Below are 22170 nucleotides of genomic sequence, written 5' to 3' on the forward strand. Positions count from 1 at the left end.
TATGTTGTATTGTCAGCGAGGGGAGGGAAGGGAAGGAAATGGAAGAAGTAACTGTGGTGGTAGTCATTTTTTCATGACACAGTGTGTTGCACATAAGTGTGTGCTAGGGAGATGTTGTGGTTTGAGCCCAGAGGGCAACTGAGCACCATGCAGCTGCTCACTCACCCCCTTCCCCCTCAGGAATGGGAAGGAGAAAAATAAAGGAAAAAGGCTCAGGAATCGAGATAAGGACAGAGAGGGATGACTCACCCATTATGGTCACAGGCAAAAGACAGACTTGTTGGGGGAAGAAAAAGAACATCACTTTAATTCAGATGCTAACAACAACAACACTTAACAGACAGAGTAGGAGAGTGAGAAGCATTACCACATCTTGAAAACACCTTCCCCCATCCCTCCCTTCTTCCCAGGCTCAGCTTTGCTCCCGATTTCTCTACCTCCTCCTCCCACCCAGCGGCACAAGGGGCAGGAAATGGGGGTGTGGTGTTCAGTTCTGCTGCTCCTTCCTCCTCAGGGGGAGGACTCCTCACACTCTTCCCCTGCTCTAGCATGAAGTCCCTCTCACAGGAGACAGTCCTCCACAAACTTTCTCTGACATGAGTCCTTCCCACAGGCCACAGCCCTTCCCAATATGCTCCAGTGTGGGTCACCCCCGCATGTTGCAGTCCTCCCAGCACCCAACTACAACAGTGGGGGCTTCCCACTGTGTCCTGGCCTTCTTCAGACACAGTCACCTGCTCCTGTGTGGGGCCCTCCATGGGCTGCAGGTGAATCTCTGCTCCTCCGGTGACCTCCATGAGTGGCAGGAGGGGGGCAGCCCTGCCATCTCACCATGGGATACAGGGGACTCTCTGCTCTGGTGCACCTCCCCACCTTCCTCCTCCTTCCTTCCACTGACCTCAGTGTTCACATAGGTGTCTTTCTGGTAACTGCTCCTCAAAAAATCCCTACCCCCTCTCAGGTTCCCCTTCTTAAATACATTATCGCAGAGGTGCAGCTAATTGGCTCGGCCTTGGTGCAAAGGTGGATCCAACTTGGAGTCAGGGGAGCTTTGAGAAACTTCTCACAGGGGGCCACTGCTGTAGCCCCCTCCCCTGCTACCAAAACCCCTGCCACACACACAAATCAAAACAAAACAGTGTACATGAAACATTTGAACTTTGTCTCTGAGTAGTGATTTGCTCCCAGTCAGCCCTTCTGCGTCCTGCTTAAATCAACAGTGTTTCATAGGAGAATCCCAATCAGATGACCACATTCAGGGATATATGTGCTTTCAGTAGAGCTGCCTGGGGGATGGCAGATGAAATTGGCTCACGTCTGATGTCCTTTAAACTGGGCTGCTAGCAATGTATGCAATTAAATGCATAATTTCCTGGAAGAGCTATATTCGAATGTTACAGTCTAAAGGGGTTCTTTGTGAGTGTTTGAATAGGTCAGTTATTCTTTAGTCTAAATACAAAGTTACACCAAAGTAGTTAAGGGTGATATTTGTGCAAATTTAATTTAAAATATAACCATTATATGTACATATCTCTGTCTTGTTAAACCTAACCTGTACTGGTTTAAGACCTATTCTGGTTTGCAAGTATTCCTGTCAATAGAAATAAATTGGCCCTAGGAAGTTGTAGCTGTTTAACTACTATTTTTTAAAAAAGCAAAGCTATTAAAAAACAAAACAAAACCAAACAGCAAACAAGCAATCCCCCTACAAACCAAAATAACTCCTTTTCCCCCAAAAACCCCAATCAACCAGTTCACCCTCCCCAGATACTTGTGCCAGTATCTATCTTTATTGTAACAGCATGGTGAAAGCAGTACAGTTTTCTGCTATGGATGGTCTGACTGGTTATACTAGTATAAGCAATTTCTTCCTTTATTATTATTTTCAAACTTGCACTCGCAGAGCAATCGGTTTAAGATGTTATTGCCACCCCTAGCAGAAATGCCAAGAAGGAACCACAAATGCTAGTTCACTGTACATACCTGAGTGCAAACCTGCCTCCACTGGTGATGTAAGCTGAAATGTAAAACACAGAGATATATGAAATGAGTGAGTGGGTGCAATGTGTTAGGCTTCTGCAACAAAATTTATCAGAGCTGCTCTATGGAGTCCTAAATTATGCCTGCACAAGGTATCTTTACACTGATAATATACCAACCGTTATGTTAATTACTTTCTGCTGGTATATTTTTCAGTTAAACTATTGCCCAAACTGATGTAGTTACATTGGTATACCATTGTGTGTGTTCAGTAGATCAAATTTCCTAACACTTTAATTAAATTGGTACTTGATTCTGTGGAGAAGACTTTGCTGAAGTTTGACTACATGTTTTTGTCTTTTTAAGCAGAGCTGAAGCATAACTGGTTGTAATGGTAGTTTGACTTCACTTTTATCTGAAAGTACATGACCAAGATGGAATTTCTGCAGATGTCGCAGCACCGAAGTGTGAACATGTGTATGATTAAAATACCTTCCCCCCCTTCTTTTTCAGCTTTCTGAAACAAAAGTCTTCACTGCTTCCTCTGTTCCAGCTGAGAATCATGTGACTCCTGGGCAAAGGTAAGCTCTTCTTCCACGTTCTCCCTATACCTTAAAAACTTTCTGCTTGGTGAAGCAATGTTAGCTTGCACATATAAAATGTCAACTAAAACACAGGGCAGCCCTGGTCAGAGACTTTCAATTTAATGTCAAAATTGTGAAAGCCTTGCTTGCAAATTGTTGGTTTTGTGGGTTCCTGTGTTACCTATTATCAACTACGGAGGTGGAGCCAAACTTACCAAATCCATGAGCGTTATACTGAGAAGACCCTGTCTTCTGCACAAAGACTGCTTACAGGCAGGAACGAAAGTAGCTGGAAAGAAGTTTGCTGCTGTTGAAAAGGAAACACTGGCTTTGCTGTCCAGAAAATGGAAAGCCTGCGCCTGTAGGTGCAGAAAGTGTTCAGAACATAGTGCTTTGATAAATATGTTAACAGAAAAGCTTGCATTGGCATGAAGGTGAATTTACTGGTAAGCATCACAATTAATTGCCTTAACTGATGATACAGAGTTCGGATAGAGAACCAAAAATATGGCAGCTGCTGCATTCCTTTGCTTGCCTTTGTCTTCACCAAATGCATGGCCCATGATGTTGTGGAATCAGTTGCCTGCATTGGCCTCAGGTCCCAGGAGAGTGGGTTAAACTTGTGTGATGAAGACTTTGGTAGTTGGATAGCATGAGATCTGAAAAACAGATGGCCTAATGGTCCCAAACATCCTGATACAGCTGTACTGTTGTACTCCAGATTGCAGCAAAATTTTCCTTATAACATGGATGTGACCTGGAGGAGGCATGGTGTCAGTTGCTCTACAGTTTATATTCCTTTCCTTCTTAAAGGTGATATGCTCACATGTTCATTGTTCTAATGCAAATATTCTTCCAGTGGATTGCTGACGCGGAAATCTTGGACACAACTTAGACGACCAATGTGATCAAGTTGATGCCACTTTATTAAAGGCTACACAGCAATTTATACTCTATCACAAGCTTCACGCGCCGCTATCTTATTGCTAATAGGCTAAAGCTACTTGTTCACGCGCCCTTCTGCCCTCTATGATTGGTCCTGGTGTGGTGTCCACGCGCTGCTCTCCCCCCAGGTAGACCCCCTGTTTTCGACATTCCAACATCTTTATCTCTTGGGCAGGAATGTAGTTTCTCAGGCCGTCTCGGCCTTGTTTGTGTCCTTGAACACAGCTGCAGCTTGCTGTTACAGTGAGGCCCCTTGGTCTGGATCGCTCACAACATGTCCGTTGTTCTCCAGCGATGCCACAAATCCCCCTTTTTGTTTTTGAGCGATCCAGACCCCCCTGTGGTCCTGTGCTAAAAACATTGCACCGACAGTCCTCTGCAGGGCCCTTTGCAGAAGGCCTATAAGGCAAGGCAACGTTGAGAGCACAGTCACTACAATCAAAAGGACTACTCCGACAGTTTTGACTAATGTTATCAACCAACCAGATAATCCCCAACCTTTAAACATCCTTGTCAGCCAGTCCAAGCCATCATCTTCTGTTAAGCGTTTGACTCCATCCTTCAATTGCTGAATGCTTTTAAAAACAGATTCTGAATGATCAGATAGATTCATACAACACATTCCTCCAAATTCAGCACAACCATGTCCTTGCGCTAGAAGCAAAAAATCAATCGCAGCTCTATTTTGTAACATAGTATGTCTGACACTATCAGCATCAGTTAAAAGGCCACTTAAAGCCAAAGAAGTAGCATTAGTTTGTTTGCTAAGTCAACACCCTAATTTATTTTAAGGAGTTAAAGCATTCGCAACGCCAACTCCTGGTGCTAACACGGAGGCTGGTATGATTTCTCCTGGATTCCAAAATTCAGTGTTATCACGACAGGAACTGCTAAACTGATGAACAGTCCTTTGGACTCGCTTATGTTTTCGAGTCAAATTCAGAATCATTGACACATTTGGTGTTAATAACGTGAGGTGTCTGAGGCTACATGGGCCTCCGTTCAGTTTAGATGGAACGCTTCCCCAGGCACGATCTCCGCAGATTAAAAACACACCAGGAGGTAGCGTGAGAGGAGCAACAGAGGATTGTGAAGCATTAAGTGCAGTATAATTACACCATGCAGTAGCATTGTGATAAACAATACTGGTTGCATTAACATTTTGACTTCAGCGAGCAGTCTTGTTATAAGAGTGAAAAATACACAAGCATCCATCATAACAGATCCTAATAATTCTAGCTCCTGGGGTTCCTGGGTAACTTGCGGGAGGTGTGCATACACACCATCCCAGTTTTTTGTACAATTTCCTGGAGAGCCACAGAGATTTGGGAACTGCAGTGGGTTCAGCCATGTATCCACAGGTATTTCTACCAAGCATGTAGAGAACGGCTTTTCAGGGCTTGCGGTGGTACTTGGTTGTGAGACCACCCATCCTTCACCCTGAGGCAGGTTCCAATACAGGCCGAACACACCGAGCAGGAACCCAGCGAGAGCCGGCATCTGTGAAGACACAAACATAACCCCTGCTCCAAGTTAATATCTCATTCGGTTTCTGTTTCATCTTTCTTAACTTCCTTTTTCCAGGGTCGCACCCATCGACTCGGAACTCATCTAGTGCCGGTATCGGTAATAACGCAGGCATAGCCTCGACCCGTCATTGTTAGTTCCACTGCTCCTTTCCACTCTCCTGTAGCAACATCTTTGTACTGAGCAAAAGCACCATCTCCACACCGGCTTATACCGGATTTCAGACCCAAACTATGTATTACTACTGGTGGTTCCTCCCTATCACCTGTGAGCTGTAAGTAATTTAACACATACACCGCTTTTGCAAGTGGTTCTGCAGCAGCCAAGACCTCTCCCCCTTTTTGTTTTTGCCAAAGCGCTTTTAAAGTTTTGATGCGCTCTCTCCACTATGGCTTGCCCCGTGGGGGAATGTGGTATACCTGGGATGTGACGTATACCCCAGAGTTGACAAAAGAGAGCAAATTTTTGAGAGGTATAGGCTGGTCCATTATCAGTTTCACGGGTCAATTGAACTAATTCCCCATATTCCCTGGCGCATTCCGCCCTACCGCGATGGTAACTTCTCACAGCTTAGTGCTTTTCCACAGTTCAGTGTTGCAGCTGTCCGCTGGTTTTGCCCTCTACCTTGGCACAACTCAGCAGTTTCTTATCTATCTTCCAAGGCCTGTTCTTCATCAAAGCTTAGCTATTGCTCAGAGGCTGTGTAAGGCTGACAGGCCAATGCCTCCCACATCTCCCCTTTCTTTGTTTTGCAGCAGCACCTGCAAGACTTATTTCGAGACTTTATCAATTAAGGGTTAGGCAAACTTCAAAACACAGCATACTTATAACAGTTTCACAGAAGGCTAGAAACAATACAGCAGTTACAGTTACTAGGTAAAAAGAGTAGGCTAGTTCCACTACGCATAATTAAGGGATATTACTAAATGCTACAAAAATAAACAGTAAGGAAGATACAGAATAGCACACTTACTTAATGGGGTACTAACATTCAGATCCGCAATTGCTGGGGAACCCTGGATGCAGCGAGAATTTAGAGTGCCCTTCCTCGCAAACCGGAAATCCTACGCGATGCGTCCATCCGTAGGTGAGGCATCCAACATCGCTGCAAGCAGGTCCAGCCTCTAAATCAACAGGCCAAAATAACTGGCAATATTCTTTGAGAGGAAACATCTGATCTCATCTGTTGGGTTCCACCCAGAGCCTGGCCACCACTCAAGGGGGAAAACCAAGGGAGTTTCTAATAAGGTCAAACATTTGAGTTCTTAATTCTTAATATTGCTAAACAAAGGAAGTTGAATACACACATTCTTATAGCATTTCATCCTTATTAATAACTACATTTTGTCTAAGCTACATCTTTCACTAGTGACTAGCAAGCCTATATATTTCATTAAGGAGTTGCAATTACTGTCAGCATTTTCTCTTAAAAGAGTTGGCAACTGTAGTGTGATTAAGGACAGAGACAGTGTATTTGGTCCTATTGCAGCAGCAAGCATTACCCATACATTCTGCTTAAATGATCAGTCGAAGAGACCGCAAACTGTCGGCACAGGGGCACCCACAGCACCCACAGCCGGCTCCTGAGTGTCCACCAAAAGCTGCCTCTCACGCCTCAGGTGTGGTCGCACACACCTTGCCGGTAACCTCCGGGGACCGTGACCTGTGGAGACACAAGCATAATCTCTTCCCCAGGTTATTAAAGGATATGGTCCTTCCCAGTTACCACTTTCCAGGTTTTTTGCTGACACTTGAGCCTTGCCCTGGACTTCTTGTTGATCTGGTATCTCTGATGAGAAGTGGTGCAATATTGGTGGCACCTATTTTAACGATCCAAATGCATCAAAGTGAGTGACGTCAGATTGCCATAATTCTGAGGAGGTGAGTCCCCGAGGGTTGACACCACTGGCTGTTGAAGAGAGGGAGTCCTCTGGTATTCAGGGCAAGTGGCAATGATGTCTTTAGCCTGATCCTTGATAAAGAAAACTGGTTTTGTATTGCCCTGGCGTTTTGGTGGAAAAATGCATGTGAAAGCCGTGCTTGCTTTCTTGCTTTTTTTCTGAGATGGCGTTAGCCACACGGTGGAGATCTTGTTTCGCTTTCTCTGTAAGTACTCTGGGTGATCTCAGTGAAGGATCTCCTCGCAAAATATCAAACAAGCTATGCAGATCATCATTAGTTAGGTCCAACAACGGCTGTATCCAATTTATGGCTCCCAACAGTTTCTGTCAATCATTTAAAGTTTTAACATCAGTTTTAAGTTTAACCTGTTGCGGGACAATGGTCTGTTCACAAATTCTCCACCCCAGGTACTGCCATGGTGATGATCTCTGTACCTTTTCAGGTGCTATTTGTAACCCCACTTGAGATACTGAGTCTTTGGTTAAAGCAAGAGCCTTTTCCATGATCTCCTGTGTTTCTGCTGCTATAAGGATGTCATCCATATAATGATATATAACAGCCTGGGGGACCTGCATTGTGGGAGTATTCTTTATGCCTTATGGTAAAACAACCCAGTGGTACCGTGTTGTAGGTTCACTAACATTAATACTGGGAACAGAAAAGGGAAATTTAGATGCATCATCCGGATGCAAGGGAATGGAGAAAAAATCAATCTTTCAGATCAATTATTACAAGATGCCAGTTTAGGGGAATCAATGTGTTGGAGATCATGTAAAAGTCACCATTTACCACTTTTCTTTAAAATAACAAACACCAGGGAGTTCCAAGGACTGGTGGTAGGTACAAGATGTCCTGCACTTAATTGTTCCTGAACTAAGTCATTAGGGTGGCACAACTTTTCCCTTGACAAAGGCCACTGACCCACCCACACAGGTGATTCTGTTTTCCAGGTTAGTTTCAGGGTGGGTTTAGGGGTGGGTTGTGCTGCAGTGGCGATTAAGACAAGTTTGATCCAATTTGAGTTCCCCATCGAGCCATACAGTCACGACCCCATGATGTAGTAGGGGTTTCCAATATAAATGGATGAATATTTGCTACCCAGTTTTCTGGGCCCCTTACATGAATGAGATCTTTGCTTTGAAATGTTACAGCATGACCACCAACCCCGAAAAGCACTTGAGTTACCTGAGCTAACAGCCAATCTGCTCACAGATATTACAGTCACATCCGCACCAGTATCTAAAATGCCTGTTAGTTCAACAGATTCTTCTGCTTTAGTGAGGGCACATTTTATCAGAGGTTGACTTTGTCTCCCTGTCTGAGCTCAAAATGTTTGAGGAGTACGTGCTGATCCAAATCCTGAGTCACCCCAGCTGTAGTAAAATAAAGAAGCTGAGTAAGTTTGACCTCTGGTAAAACGAACAACCCCTGTAAGGTTGTAGATGATTTTTATGACAATACCCTTCTCAGATAGATGGTACAAGGGTGCACTCTCCCCACAGAGTACGCACCTAAATTCAAGACAACAATTAACACAGAATTACTGCCTCCCACTAGAGGAGATATCTCACCTATGACACTTCAAACACTGAGCCTGAACAAACAGGCAGCACCAGTGACCCAGCAGGTACTATGGCACTCTGTCAGAGAAGTCTGCAGCTGCAGCTGGGCTGTGTCTCATGCACGCAAAACAATCACACAAGGAGGTCTCTTACACTTATTACTCACACAACATAAAATGATAAACGCTGCAAACATCAAAACACTGTTAAGAATATATAAAGCCATTGCTTGTTGATTATGTGGTGTTGGCAGACAAGGGGCGCTGCATCCCAGTGTCAGCACCTTCTGTAAAAACTGCCGCTTTTGGCGGGGGGGGGGCTGAGAGCACGGTGCCAGTCTCGGTCGCAGGCGGGTAAGAGACTGAAGACTTTCTCAGCCCACCCATCAGCACCATCATAAGTAATGCTAATGAGAAAACTAAGAAAGTCCCAAGCCCCCCGCCCGATTTGAGCTTGCACCCCATACAGAGGATCTCCTTGCTGACGGGGTGTGGCTGCTGCAGCCTCGCAGGCCTCTTGCCAACTTTGGAAAAATTGCAATTGTTGGGAAGTTGACTCACTGAACTAGTACATGGTGATTTTAACCCATATTCCCCATATACTAATTCAGTAACCGAGCACATCCCCATCATTTTCCAGTCTCAGGCCTCCCACTCCTTGCCTTGTGGGGTTACTGTTACCGGGAACGTCATTGGCCCAAGTTCGTTAAACTGCCCCTCAATTATCGCATCCCGAATAACTCCCTGCCATCGGCTTCCTGGATTACCATTACCACTTGCGCGTCCCAGTGCCCCCCCTCCCATTTGAACCGACGATGGCAGCGACCCGAGAGCCACCGTTTCCCTCTGACCACCCACCCACACACCCCCACACACCCCCCCCCCCCGTGTCGCGGAAGAAGGGGTTAAAAGGAAGAGGGGGAGGCGGCGGTGCCGTAGGGGTGGGCTGAGCCGCTTGCTGCATTCGGATTTCAAGTTGCTCTAATTTTCTCGTTAGTTCTTGCAAGTGCTGATCTTGTAAACCATAACGAGATTGTTCCTGCACCGACCGGGGTGTCGGGGGCGAGGACGGGGGCAGGGCTGGGTCGGCGCCTTCCTCTGGCGAGGCGGCGGCGGCGGCGGGGGGGTCGGGCGGGGGGCGGCGGGAGCGGGGCGGGGCCGTGCGCTCCGGTGATTGATCTTTTGGGTTTGAGGGATGGGAGTCGAGCTGTAGTAAATCTGTTGATTTTTGCTCTTGCCTTCCCTGCCGCACGGGTGCTGCGCGTGCAGCGTCCCCGTCCCTCCTTTTAGGAGCCGCCTTGGGGAACAGGGATCCCGCGAACGTCCCAGCAGTGGCGGAATCCTGAGCGCCAGCGCGTTCTGCCTCTGCTGACCAGGCAGCGAAAGCGGAGGCGGGGGTCTGCCGTTCCGCTTTCAGTTCTGTCAGAGTGTCTAGGACCAATCTCCACACAGTGGAGAGTTTCCTACTGTCTTTAGAGCCTGAGCTAATGTCGTCCCACAGTGCCGCGCCGATCTTTTCCCAAGTAGCAGGTTCAAAGGCTGCGGTCACTGAGGGGATTAGTCCGTGCTGCCGAGCCCACAACAGCACCCTCCTCAGGTTCCCCTCATCATAAGATACTCCTCTCTTAGAGAGTATGTGTTGGAGAAGCTTAACCACTGCTGCTTCTTCTTTACCCAGCGCAGACCCCATCTCCTCCCCAGCCGCTCACCTGATCAGGGCGAGATTCCCGACGATTGCGCGCGCGTCTTCCCAGGCGCCGGGGCAGCGCCTGCTACGGCTGCTTCTGCCCCCTCTGGGCCGTCTTCTCTTGCTCGGGAGGGCACCGATGGGAGGGTCCCGATTCCCCAGGGTTTGAGTCCCGCGTATCTTCGATGAGGCTCCCTCAGGTCCCTGGTCGGGCGCCAGTTGCCGACGCGGAAGTCTCGGACCCAACTTAGACGACCAATGTGATCAAGTTGATGCCACTTTATTAAAGGCTACACAGCAATTTATACTCTATCACAAGCTTCACGCGCCGCTATCTTATTGCTAATAGGCTAAAGCTACCTGTTCACGCGCCCTTCTGCCCTCTATGATTGGTCCCAGTGTGGTGTCCACGCGCTGCTCTCCCCCCAGGTAGACCCCCTGTTTTCGACATTCCAACATCTTTATCTCTTGGGCAGGAATGTAGTTTCTCAGGCCGTCTGGGCCTTGTTTATGTCCTTGAACACAGCTGCAGCTTGCTGTTACAGTGAGGCCCCTCGGCCTGGATCGCTCACAACATGTCCGTTGTTCTCCAGCGATTCCACAGTGAATGTCCCTCAAAATATGTCAGAAAGTATTTTAGTTCATCAACTCAAATTCTTTGGTTTTTGGTTTGTTGTTTTTTTTGTTGGGTTTTTTGGGGTGTGTTTTTTTTTTTTTTACTTGCCATAAGAAAGGTTTGGGCATTAAGAAATCTATGGTAATGAAAGTGCTGGAAGTAGCTCTTCAGCCCAAGCCTGCAGTATATTTAGGATAAACTTAAGTCAGAATTTTTGGAGTAGATTTCTTTTATTGTCTGAATGCTTTGCTTTTCCTTGGATAAACCTATGCTAAACATGTGGTAGGGGTTAGTAAGCCATATTAAATATAAGAAAATTCATGTTTCTCATCCTGCTCAGGTATGTGGTAGAGTAATTCTGGATATGTGCCTACTATCTGAGAAACATAGCTTTTATTTCTGCTGCTCTTGTGACTTCCATGTCAACAGACATTCACTAAATTGCTGCATGTCTGACTTTATTCTTTACTGTCCTCATACCCACCCTATACAGAGGTAGGACTTTGATCCCTTGCTCTTTTTAAAGGGATAGTGTGATATACAGAGAATGTGGATTATCTGTATATATATATAATGGCCTTGCAGACAGGATCCACTCAAACATAATGTATCTTTTATGACTTGTCTCCAGTTACTTGGTTATATTAAACATATAGGTTATTTATGTGATACATGATGATATAAATTTGATAATGTTTGAAAAGAGAGCCAAGATAATTTATATTCTAACTGTAGTGGAAGGTTTCAGCTAGCAGAATTTTACTTTCTGGCAAAACCCTCTATTCTACCTCTTTTTTGTATGGCAGACAAGCAATATTTAAAAGACTGTTAATCGGTAATAATTCTGTTGCTGGTATGGTAGCTTAAGTATTGTTAGTGCTTTCTTCAGTTCCAAGGCAGCCTATTCATCATGTTTATTCCAGCCAAACTTTCCTTTTTCTTACAGCATTGATTTGGTAACACTGCTTCAGAAGCCTGTGACTTCTACCCAAGAGACAGAAGGCAACTCATTTGAGGCTTCCCAGCAGCAGACCTTTGGCCAAGCCCTAGTCTTCACAAATTCTCAGCACAGCACTCAGGTGGCATCAGGAACTGGCAGCTCCAGTGCTGTAAACTCTTATTCTCCTCAAAGTCTGGTAAAATTATCTTATGCTTTCTAAATATTCTTCAGGTTAAACAACTTTTCCAGTACCGGTCATTTCATGAAATGTTTCAGTATTTGTAAAATTCAGGTTGCACATGTTGAAGGAATGGAATTAAGAATTCCATTCCTTCCATTCACACACATAAAAAAAAAAATTACTTTTTTTTTTCTGGTTTTGCTAAGTAGGTATTTCTTGGTTTACATGAAGTACTTGTATTAATTTTTGAGTAGAGAGCAGATGCGTTTACTGCATGCTGATTTAAGATAAAATCACTTGTTTATAGTGAAGAGTTCTATGAAGTGTTATGTCCAGGCACATATCTGACTGCTTTTTATGGAAGCCTGATTACTTCTGAGTCAATTATGAGGGCTTGAAATTGGACACTTGTATTTATTCTCTGAAAATCGGTTCAACTATTAGTAAATATATGCTATTTTGAGATGCATGGATTCAAGTAAATCAATATTGTTGCAATCATTGGTGGAAATTGTATTGGTAATAACCAGAGAGGATCTGGCCATATGCTACAACTGCTGAATTTTTTATTGGTCATTTATTAGTAATCTAGGACTGAAGAGGTTTTGGTTGCTGCCAAATAGCAGCTGTAGGCATTGACCCAATGTTTATGTTCAAATTATTTTAATAAATGCTTAACTCCACTCTTTCCCCTCTTCTTTTTTTTCTTTTTTTTTTTTTTTTTGTCTTTTGGTAGTCTGCAGTTCTTTGTTCTGGCTTTGGAGAACTTGGATCCTCTAAATTGGCAAACTCTACTGGATCTCAAATCTCAGACCAATTGAAATCTCCAGGTTTGGGTCAGTTTACCTCTCAACAAAACAATAGTAGCTCTACCACCATTACCACAACTACCACATCATCCTGGGATCTAAAACCGCCTATTACTCAGTCCTCAGTTCTTAATCAGTTTGGTAAGTGCTTTGACATAGTTTTCTCTCTCTTTCTCTCTCTCTTAGCCTGTAAGATTTCTTAATGCCAATGACAGTTTAAAATGGCCTTAAATGAAAAGCTTTTTCTAAAAAAAAATGTAAACCCAATAATGGTTACAACATTGTGTTACACTTACTTGCTGGTAATAGACATTATGAGTACATCACAAACTAAGTTTTGATAGGCTTAAGTCTATCCATAAATATCATTGCATCTTAGAAGTTGTTGAGCCTTTATGTAATGACATCTTTGATTTAATGTGCTTGAATATTTAAGTGGAACTTTGATGTGACTTTGTTTCTCAACAAATCCTGGAAAATACTTATTTTCATTGTGCCTATGCTGCTTCTAGCTGAGTATAAGGTTGTACCATATTTTGTCTTCCCCAATTTTTTCTCTTCTAACCATTACATGAATTTAGAATGAGTACTATATCATTTCTTTATAATGTGCATCACATCTCAGTGTTCTTTCCCTAGAAGAACATGTGTGCTAGTCTATGTGTGCTGAGAACGATGCAGGTTACCCATTTTGTCTATTCATAACATGAATAACTGTATGGATTCATAACTGTATGGATTTTTCATTTAATTGAGTAAAATTAGTAGAAATGGTGAAAATGACACAAACTTGTTTTTTGCAGTGTAGTTCCTAGCAGTATTCTCACTGTGAAGAGTGATAGCTCTTGTATCTATCTTGTGTGTATATGTTTCCAGATAGATAAGCAGCCAATTTGGTAGCAGTTATAATCTTTTATACGCAGAAATTTTGAAAAAATATTTATGTACATTTTAAGTTGCTTTCTAATGCACTTTACCAACTGAATAAAAAAAACCTTCACATTGCAAATGCTGTGGATCTCTTACAGCTGTTGACCAGTGCTCTGATTTACTGCCTGGCTTTCAGCGTCTGAAAAATATGAAAAGGGAAGACTTGGAAAAAAAAAACCTGTCAGTGTCCAGTGTCTCTTGACTTTCAGACAGATTGAGATGGTAGATGAATTCCTATTTGTGTTGAAAATCTTCTCCTTTGTAGGGGCAGGAAATCCTAACTCATAATACCTCTAAATTACAACTCCAGACTCCTTGGAAGTAATCAGAATTTATTGGCACAGTTAATTGCAGTGAAACTCGCAGTGTTTGATTAAAATAATCCATAACGGTTTTTGAGGCCTAATGTGAGATAATATTATGTAACTATATAGATAGGTTTGTTTTCATATTTTTGAAGAAAGCTAAATAATGCTTGCCCACAGCTGTTTATTTAAAGTAGAGAATATAAAATGTTGGCCTTATTATTGCGGTGGTAATGTTTAATGTGAAACTCATGTGATGTCTAAAAGAGACTTGCACACTCTATAAAATTAAAGCTGTCGAGTGTGTCAAGTCATCTGGATTCTTTCATAAAGAGTAGAAGCATGAAGAGCAGAGTTTAATGCTTTAATTTTGATATTTCTTTTTCCCAATGCTGGCCAGACTTTAAATCCCAGCCTGAACCATCCCCAGTTCTGAGTCAGCTGACCCAGCGACAGCAACAACAAACGCAGGCAATCCCTGTTCCTCCTCCTGGGCTGGAGTCCTTCTCCTCCCAGGTAAAACTCTGCGAGCCATCGTCAGTAGACACCTCTACAGCTGTGAGCAAAATGTTACAGCTCCCCACTATATCTATGGATAACCAGGCAGTGACTGCCCATCAAACCCAGCAGAAACAGATAAAACCACCAAAACGGAGGATAGCTCCAGCATCCAAGGTGGGTAATTGAATGGTGGCTTGTCCTTAGTAAACATATAAACATACAAAAGCTTGTTTGTATCAGAAGTAGTGCGGCCAGCAGGACTAGAGAAGTGATCTTACCCCTGTCCTCAGCACTGGTGAGGCCGCGCCTCAAATACTGTGTTCAGTTTTGGGCCCCTCACTACAAGACAGACATTGAGGTGCTTGAGTGTGTCCAAAGAAGAGCAATGAAGCTGGTGAAGGGTCTAGAGAACAAGTCTTATGAGGAGCAGCTGAGGGAACTGGGGTTGTTTAGCCTGGAGAGGAGGTGGCTCAGGGGAGACTTTATCGCTCTCTACAACTACCTGAAAGGAGGTTGTAGCAAGGTGGGTGTCAGTCTCCTCTCCCAAGTAACAAGCAATTGGATGAGAGGAAACAGCCTCAAGTTGCACCAGGGGAGGTTTAGATTGGATATTAGGAAAAGTTTCTTCACTGAAAGGGTTGTCAAGCATTGGAACAGACTGCCCAGGGAAGTGGTTGAGTCACCATCCCTGGAGGTATTTAAAAGACGTGTAGATGTGGCACTTAGGGACATGGTTTAGTGGTGGACTTGGCAGTGTTAGGTTAACGGTTGGACTTGATGATCTTAAGGGTCTCTTTCAACCTAAATTGCTAGGGAGAAGGAGAGCGAAGACCATGGTCTATTTCTTGTTTATAAAGCAGGAAATTCTAAGCTGGATAGTTTTTAGGTCCAAAATACGGTGATGATGTCTTTTCCAAGCACATATCTGATTGCTCTGTGTGGAAAATGACTGTTGCTGAGCGATTTTTGGATTGACTTAGTAGCTGCAAGATGAGTGTTGGCTGAAGGGGGATGGACATGGATGACACTTTGATATTGTAGAATAGCATGGCTTACTCTTTCAGCTCTAGGTCAGAGCACAGAATCAATGAATTAATTTCAAGTTACAAGAATGTAGTTAATTTCTGTAATATGAAGCAGGGGGTTGTCACAGATCTAGTTAGCAGTGAAGGCTGAGGCAGTAACTGAAGAAGCCTGTAGTTAAGGGAGGAGAGGGTGTTAGTTACTGGTATGTTTAATACAGATAGTGCATGCAAAGGAATTATGGCTTTTTTTCCCTCCTTTAAGATTCCTGCCTCTGCAGTGGAGATGCCTGGATCAACAGATGTGACAGGGTTAAATGTTCAGTTTGGAGCTCTGGAGTTTGGATCAGAGCCTGCATTCCCAGACTTTGGATCAACTTCAAGCAGTGAGAATACTGGTCAGGCGATCAACAATAGCTTGTACTCAAAATCTGTAAAGTACGTCTGAGTTCCCCTTGTGCGTTCTTAAGTGTCTTCTTTAAGGGGTCAAGTTTGTGCCAAAAACATCAAGGCGCAATTACCATGTAATGGGAGGGGGAAATGCGATGACTTGTAAGGCTAAGTGTTTTCTGTGGATGGCATCTTAAAGGAAAAATTTATTTTCTAATGACAGTCAAAACCTCCCTGGATGGGTCAGTGTGAAACTGAAGATGACATGAATGTAAATAACCTTATAATAAGCTACCTTTTACAGAATTGCTTTCTCATGTTTAATTGTCCTGATTTTCAAATTTGTTTGAGGGTTTGTTCTCGCAACCTGATTTTTTCTGGTTTTGATCCAGGAGAGATGACCCTTGTACCATATATGTGTGTTAGTAGATTGGTACCAGATTACAGATCTGATGCTCCTATGGGATGAGAAAAGAAGCCAGGCTTTCAATAAGCAGAAGCTCTTACTGAAATGCTAAAATAGTCAATGATAAATGCCAATGTACCAGTAACCCATTCTTTTCTTCCTTATTCATTCAAAAATTGGTTTCAGTAAAAATCTTCCCGAAGTTAATTCAGAAATACTAGTAAAAATTAACTTTCGCATTCATTTCTACTTCTAGAAATTATTTAAGCTGTTTAGAAAGTAAACCACTCCTGCATGTTTTTAAGTGTTTTTTCCTCTTTGTATAGTTCATTCTGTTTGACTGCTACTGTAACCTTAGAATTCTATTGTAAAAAGAGACTGGGTGTTTCTCATCATATACCAGACTTTGTGGATCTAGTTGTTTAAAAAAGAGTGATTATGATCATTAATTTATCCTTTGAGAAGGTGGAAATAACATGACTGAAAAGTACTTGTGTGTAAACTCTTGTTTTGGTCGGGCTGGCAGGAGGAAGGTGAATGGTGCTTAGTGCAGCTGATGATTTTGAAGCAGTGATTACTGGGGACCAAAGCAAAATTATATAATTTTTTTCATGATTAGATTTTCTAGTATAAATAATGTAGATTTGACTACATGTTTAAGGTAGTTCTAGATAACTGTATAGGAGCTGATATTTTCATGAAGGTGTTTAAGATGTTGTTTACCAAGATGATAAATAATTTTTACTTTTTCCAGTGATCCTTTGAATACCTCTTTGCCAATATCCAATACAATACAGGAGTCCACCTACACAACCTCTGCCATCACCTCTTCCAGTCTGACCTGCTCGTCCCAGAGCACTAGCCCAGTAACAACTTCCTCCTATGACCAGGCTTCTGTGCATAGCAGGATAGCGTACCAAAGCTCCATGGTTCCGTCTGAATCAACCCCTGTTGCAGTTACGGTGAGTGAATTTCAGAAATAAGACCTTGAAAAAGGTGAAATATTCTTATCCATGTTAGACTTGTATTACCCTGCTATGTTAATATTTTAACCAAGCCAAGTGGTATTTTTGGTTCCCAAGTCTATTCCGTTATTTGTATTTTCTTTTCCTATTGTGTAGCCATTTGGGATATGAGAGCCTCTGATTTTATGGGTTTTGACATCTTAAATTGCTGTTTCACCTTTTTTCTTAGCAACACTTAACATTCTAGTTGAATTTCATTCCCTGAAGCTTAGCTTTTAAAAAAGGAACTCTCTCTTGTGTGTAAATATTAGTCATGGTATTTTGCCATAACTTGACAGCTTCTATCCAAAGATATGTTATTTATTAAATTTATATGGCACCTAGCAAATGGATCCCAAACTGTTTGTGGCCTCTCCAGCATTACTCTTCTGTTGGATTTAAACACCAGTGGGAATTAGTTTCATGTTTTATTTTAAAAAGCATAAGGAGAGGTCTAATCTATGACAGAGAGTATCTCTCTCGGGAGATATGCAAAAGCACCTACTCTCTTTGTATATGGAATGTAGGTTTGTTTTAAGAGAACTTAATTTATTAAATGTTTAAGGAACTTGGGAGAGTTTGTAAGTTTATTTACTTCTGGCCTTTGTTATGTAATGGGTCAGTCACACTTGTCTTCTGCACTAGCTCATATGTACTGGTGAGGATCAAGCATAGACTATCCACTTCTGTACTCCAGCGTTATCCAAAAAACAACTGGTGCTGCTCAAGTCTTATCTTTCAATTGAAAAAAATTGGCGTGTCTGTGTAACTTGGATAGTTAAAATTGTGAGTTGCATTAGATCAAAAGCACAACCATTTCCTATATGTTAATGCAGTTCTTTCATATCAGTGTGAACCTGAAGTTTGTTATATACAGTATGTGGGCAGGTCTCCTGCTGATGGGTGTAGTATGGGCAGTGTATGGGATTCTGTATGTTCAGGACACCTTGCACTTGAGACAATTTTATTATGTGGTTTTGTTAAAGGCAATAAAAAGTTAATTTTCTGCCTTTTTTGTCTTTCAATTTAGAATGAAAATAGAATTTTGCATGAAGCATGTTCAATGTGTGATTCAGTCTGAAAATTTAATATACCTCTAAGACCGATTTATTCATTTATTTCTCCTTTGTTTACAGAACGGGCACAGCAGCGTTAGAACACAGGCAACTCTTGACAGTAAGTTTACAAAGCTTGGTTGTGCACAGGACTTTGTGATCTTTCCTTACTACTTGCTGTGCACACAACTGTAGCAGTGACATCTGGTTTAAGGTTTTATATTGTTCTCACTGGCTAATTTTTGGCTGACCCATTTGAGTTTATTTTGTACTTGCATAGGATATATTGCTTTCTTCTTGACTAAAACTGAAGTATGAAAGCAGCCCTATTAAATCTACAAACCTAAGCAGTCTTAGAATTAGAGAAGCTGCTTTGCTGCTGCTTTTTCTTTTGAATTTATCTGCCAAAAATATAAAATTAAAATATAAAATTAAAAATTAATATCAAATTTCTTAGCAATTCTTCCCATTTTCAGTTGGGAAGCTGCGAGTAGCATTTAGCTGTAATGAAACAAAGTCACATTCTTTGAATGCACCTCTCATTGGGTATAGCGCTACTTATGCCCTGTTACAAGCCCGTGGGGAATAAGGGTGACTAACATGCTCCCTCTGCCGGATAGCTTGCTGCCTTGCAGTGGAGTAACAATAACAGTGCTGGCTCTGATACGGGCATTACTGTTATCTTCATCTTGGTCTGTTTCTAATGTGGTATTTTACTTGTAGCACCCCTACAGCTCTCTTCCTGGAGTTAAAATAATTATAGTATTCACTCTTCTGACCTTTATGTGATGTGCTGCTCTGTGGAAGTTTTCAGGGGCAGCAGTGTGAATTAACATCTTTTGGATTTCCAACACTTCAATTTTAGGTCTATTCTCCTCTTAAACATCTCTTCAGGTAGGTCAGTAGTGGGGCAGCCTTTGTTTTTGGTTTTTTTTTTTTATACTTCTGAGTAGAAAGAAGTTGAGTATTCAGATGTGTAAACAGTGTTTTGTTAGTACCAAGTTCAATTTAAATGAGCAGGAGGAGTGTATATGCCCAGAGTCACCACTTAAAAGATTGTTATATATAAAACCAACTTTTCACGTGGAAAATTTCTTACTCTTGTGTACAGAATTAATAAACAATTTATGAAATTCACTACCGGACTTGTCTTTTTGCTATGGAAAACAAAGATCTGAGAATTCCTAATATTTTTGTACTTATTCTATAATGGCTTTATTAGTCCCTTTTTCTATGCCAGTTCTCTTTTGAGAACATTTTTGTTTTTTTCTGTATCTCAAGCACATAAACTGGAATCAGTCATCTTTCATGTATCTATTTCATGCATCCAAACTATTTTGAAATTCTCTTTTCTTCTTAACATTTGGAAGTACTGACCTTTTCCCTTCTGTATGTGCTGATAATATTCTTAGTTGTTCATCTCTCATCTTTTCTGCTGTCCTTTAATATCCAGATCTCATGCTTCCTAAACCCTTAGTTCAAAGCATGGCTGGTGTGTTATAATTCTGACCATTCTACTTGTGCAAGACAAAGAAAACCAGGAGATATCGTGTTCATGCATCTTGTAAGGGGTCTTAATGAAGATGGTGATTCTGTCCCTTGTATTGAGGACATCTACTTTTATTTCAGGAAGGGAACCCCGCTCTAAATGTATTGGGAGTTGTAAATGTTACTTATTTTTAATATATATCTTGCCAGGAGGTATCAGATGATATAGTTGTCTTCATAACTATGTTTCTGTTTATCACTTAAATTTCCTTCTCTGTTGTCAGTTACCCTCATACTTATTGCCAAGGCCAAGAATTCTTGATTTCTGTTTGCACAGCACCCAATCCAGCAACCTGACTTGGGTCATTTAGCAAGGATACCAAACCAATAATGTGAACAAACTGTGATGCGTAACTTCTAAGAGTATATCTGACTTTTGTTTGGTGACCATTCTAAGACTGTCTTCGTGTGCATTGCAAGTTAGTGATGAACCACTGGGTAGTGGTCTCTGGTGTGGTATGAAAGCATGGCCCAGTAGAAGGCAGGGCTCAACTCTCTTTCTGAGTTTTGTTGGTGGGTGAGTGCCTCTAATTCTGTGTATTATCTTCAGAGGACAAGAGATAAGTGTAGAAACAGCTGGGTATTATGTTGGGCAGTAGAGTTGTTCAGTGTCTTATTACAGTATAGAGATCCTTTGGAAAGGCACATCTGTGGTAAACAAGTTCTACTCTGTATAGCCTAAAAAGTAATATTAATGCTAAATGCTTTTTGATATCTAGGTCAAATAAAGTAAGACAGTATTTGACAACTCTTTAGCCATTAAAAGTGCTTAATGCTGTGCTCAATTGTGGCCTTTTATTGTAGCTTCTTTTATTCTACTGCATTACACATTTGACTCAGTTCTCCAAACTGGTAAGTTGTATGTGCCCTTGTATTCCAGCGATCCAAGTCTCAAACATCAAAGGTGTTGTGTCGGTTGGAACGAAGCAGCAGAGCTGTAGGTAAAAGCAGATTTGTACAGTGCCTTGAAAAGCGCAAATGACTTTTGTTTGTGGAACCAAATGCAAGGAATTTTTAAATGAGGATTGACTGGTGAGCAAAGGCTAGTAATCCAGATAGTGGGAGGTGAAGTGCAAAAGACTGTAGTTGTGTGTAGCAGTGAAAATTATAAATCTATTGTAGGTGAAGAGCTTAAAGGGAAAAAATGATAGTTCTGTTGCTGTTTGAATTTTCATTAATAGCCAGATTGCTTGATACTGTTACTGGTTCTTAATGGTCAGGTTTTTGTAAACCAAGGGGAGAACACTGTTGTGTTCCTGGATCCAGGCTGGCATGTCAGGTATGATGGAATTTGTCTTTGAATGCCTCTTTTTAACTCATTGCAGCTACTTCATCAGTTCCAGCGCCTAAGACAGAGCCTTCCCCTTCGCTACCTTCTGCTGGTTCTCTGCCTAGCGTGGTGTCCACCACTGCTTCGCTTCTCCCTTCAGCATCACAGCACGTGGCAACGTTGCCCAGCTTGCCTCAGTCCAGTGATTTGGCCAGCAGCTCACTTTCCCAGTTAAGCAGGTAAAGTAGGAGTTGTGACAAACTGAAAGGGGTTCAATTTTGGGGAAAGGGCAAATATGAGGGTGATTGTGTATGGGGCTGTCAGACACCAGGGTCCCCTTTTCTGAAATTAACTAGAATTAGGAGAGAGATTCAGAAGAGAACAGGATGTTTCTGGTTGCAAAACATGAGCTCTGGGCTGCCTCTTAATGATAGAACAGCTGCTGCCCTCAAGTTGTCATGGTATATAAACAAGCAAGGGCTCTTTCTTCAGTCATGCCAGCTAAATTGATTCCTCCACTTTGTTTTTCCTACTTTGTCCACAGTGCCTGCTGTTTGTTCAATGTCATATGTTTGAAATCATTCCTTAACAGTTTACTTCCTGGTTACTTTTGAAATACTGTAGTTTCATTTATATTTGTATTTCTTAAAATTAAAAACCAGAAATAATTCCACAGAGACAGTGTGTGTTTTTTCTTTTCCTAAGACATTTCCTTAAGACACTTTGAAATATCAGATTGGTGTTCCTGGAAGTGCATTTAGCACAGCTTAGCTCATTTGCACTATCTGTCTGGTTTTTCAGTGCCTGTTACTTGAGCTTTGTCCTCAGGCAGGTGACATCTGAGGCTGTACTGCTATATTTTAATACTCACCTTTGTACTGTATTTGTTAATATAAGAAACTAATTTGATGGGCTATCACAGGGTTTTTTCTGTTTTACAGCTAGGACATGGATGATTCTCTTTTAATACACTAGTGTGTGTTCTGTTGAATAAAATTATAAATCTG

The 22170-nt window shown here is 42.2% G+C and overlaps 1 protein-coding gene and 1 non-coding gene across 7 annotated transcripts in view; both read left to right on the plus strand.

Moving 5' to 3' along the window:
• The window catches only part of LOC141917551 (ubiquitin-associated protein 2-like), a 138781-nt gene that overhangs the window by 88521 nt on the left and 28090 nt on the right, over positions 1-22170 (plus strand). For all 6 annotated transcript variants that reach the window (XM_074810804.1, XM_074810808.1, XM_074810805.1 and 3 more), the window contains 8 exons: positions 2494-2561; positions 11749-11938; positions 12660-12873; positions 14368-14642; positions 15756-15928; positions 17041-17248; positions 18427-18466; positions 21219-21402. In XM_074810804.1, the coding sequence (XP_074666905.1) occupies positions 2494-2561; positions 11749-11938; positions 12660-12873; positions 14368-14642; positions 15756-15928; positions 17041-17248; positions 18427-18466; positions 21219-21402 (1352 nt within the window). The remainder of the gene's footprint in view (positions 1-2493; positions 2562-11748; positions 11939-12659; positions 12874-14367; positions 14643-15755; positions 15929-17040; positions 17249-18426; positions 18467-21218; positions 21403-22170) is intronic.
• LOC141917871 (small nucleolar RNA SNORD121A) lies at positions 15355-15440 on the plus strand. Its single transcript, XR_012621488.1, has one exon. It is a non-coding gene; the product is annotated as a small nucleolar RNA SNORD121A (small nucleolar RNA).

This window comes from Strix aluco, chromosome W (assembly GCF_031877795.1).
Source record: "Strix aluco isolate bStrAlu1 chromosome W, bStrAlu1.hap1, whole genome shotgun sequence".
Taxonomy (NCBI): Eukaryota; Metazoa; Chordata; class Aves; order Strigiformes; family Strigidae; genus Strix; species Strix aluco.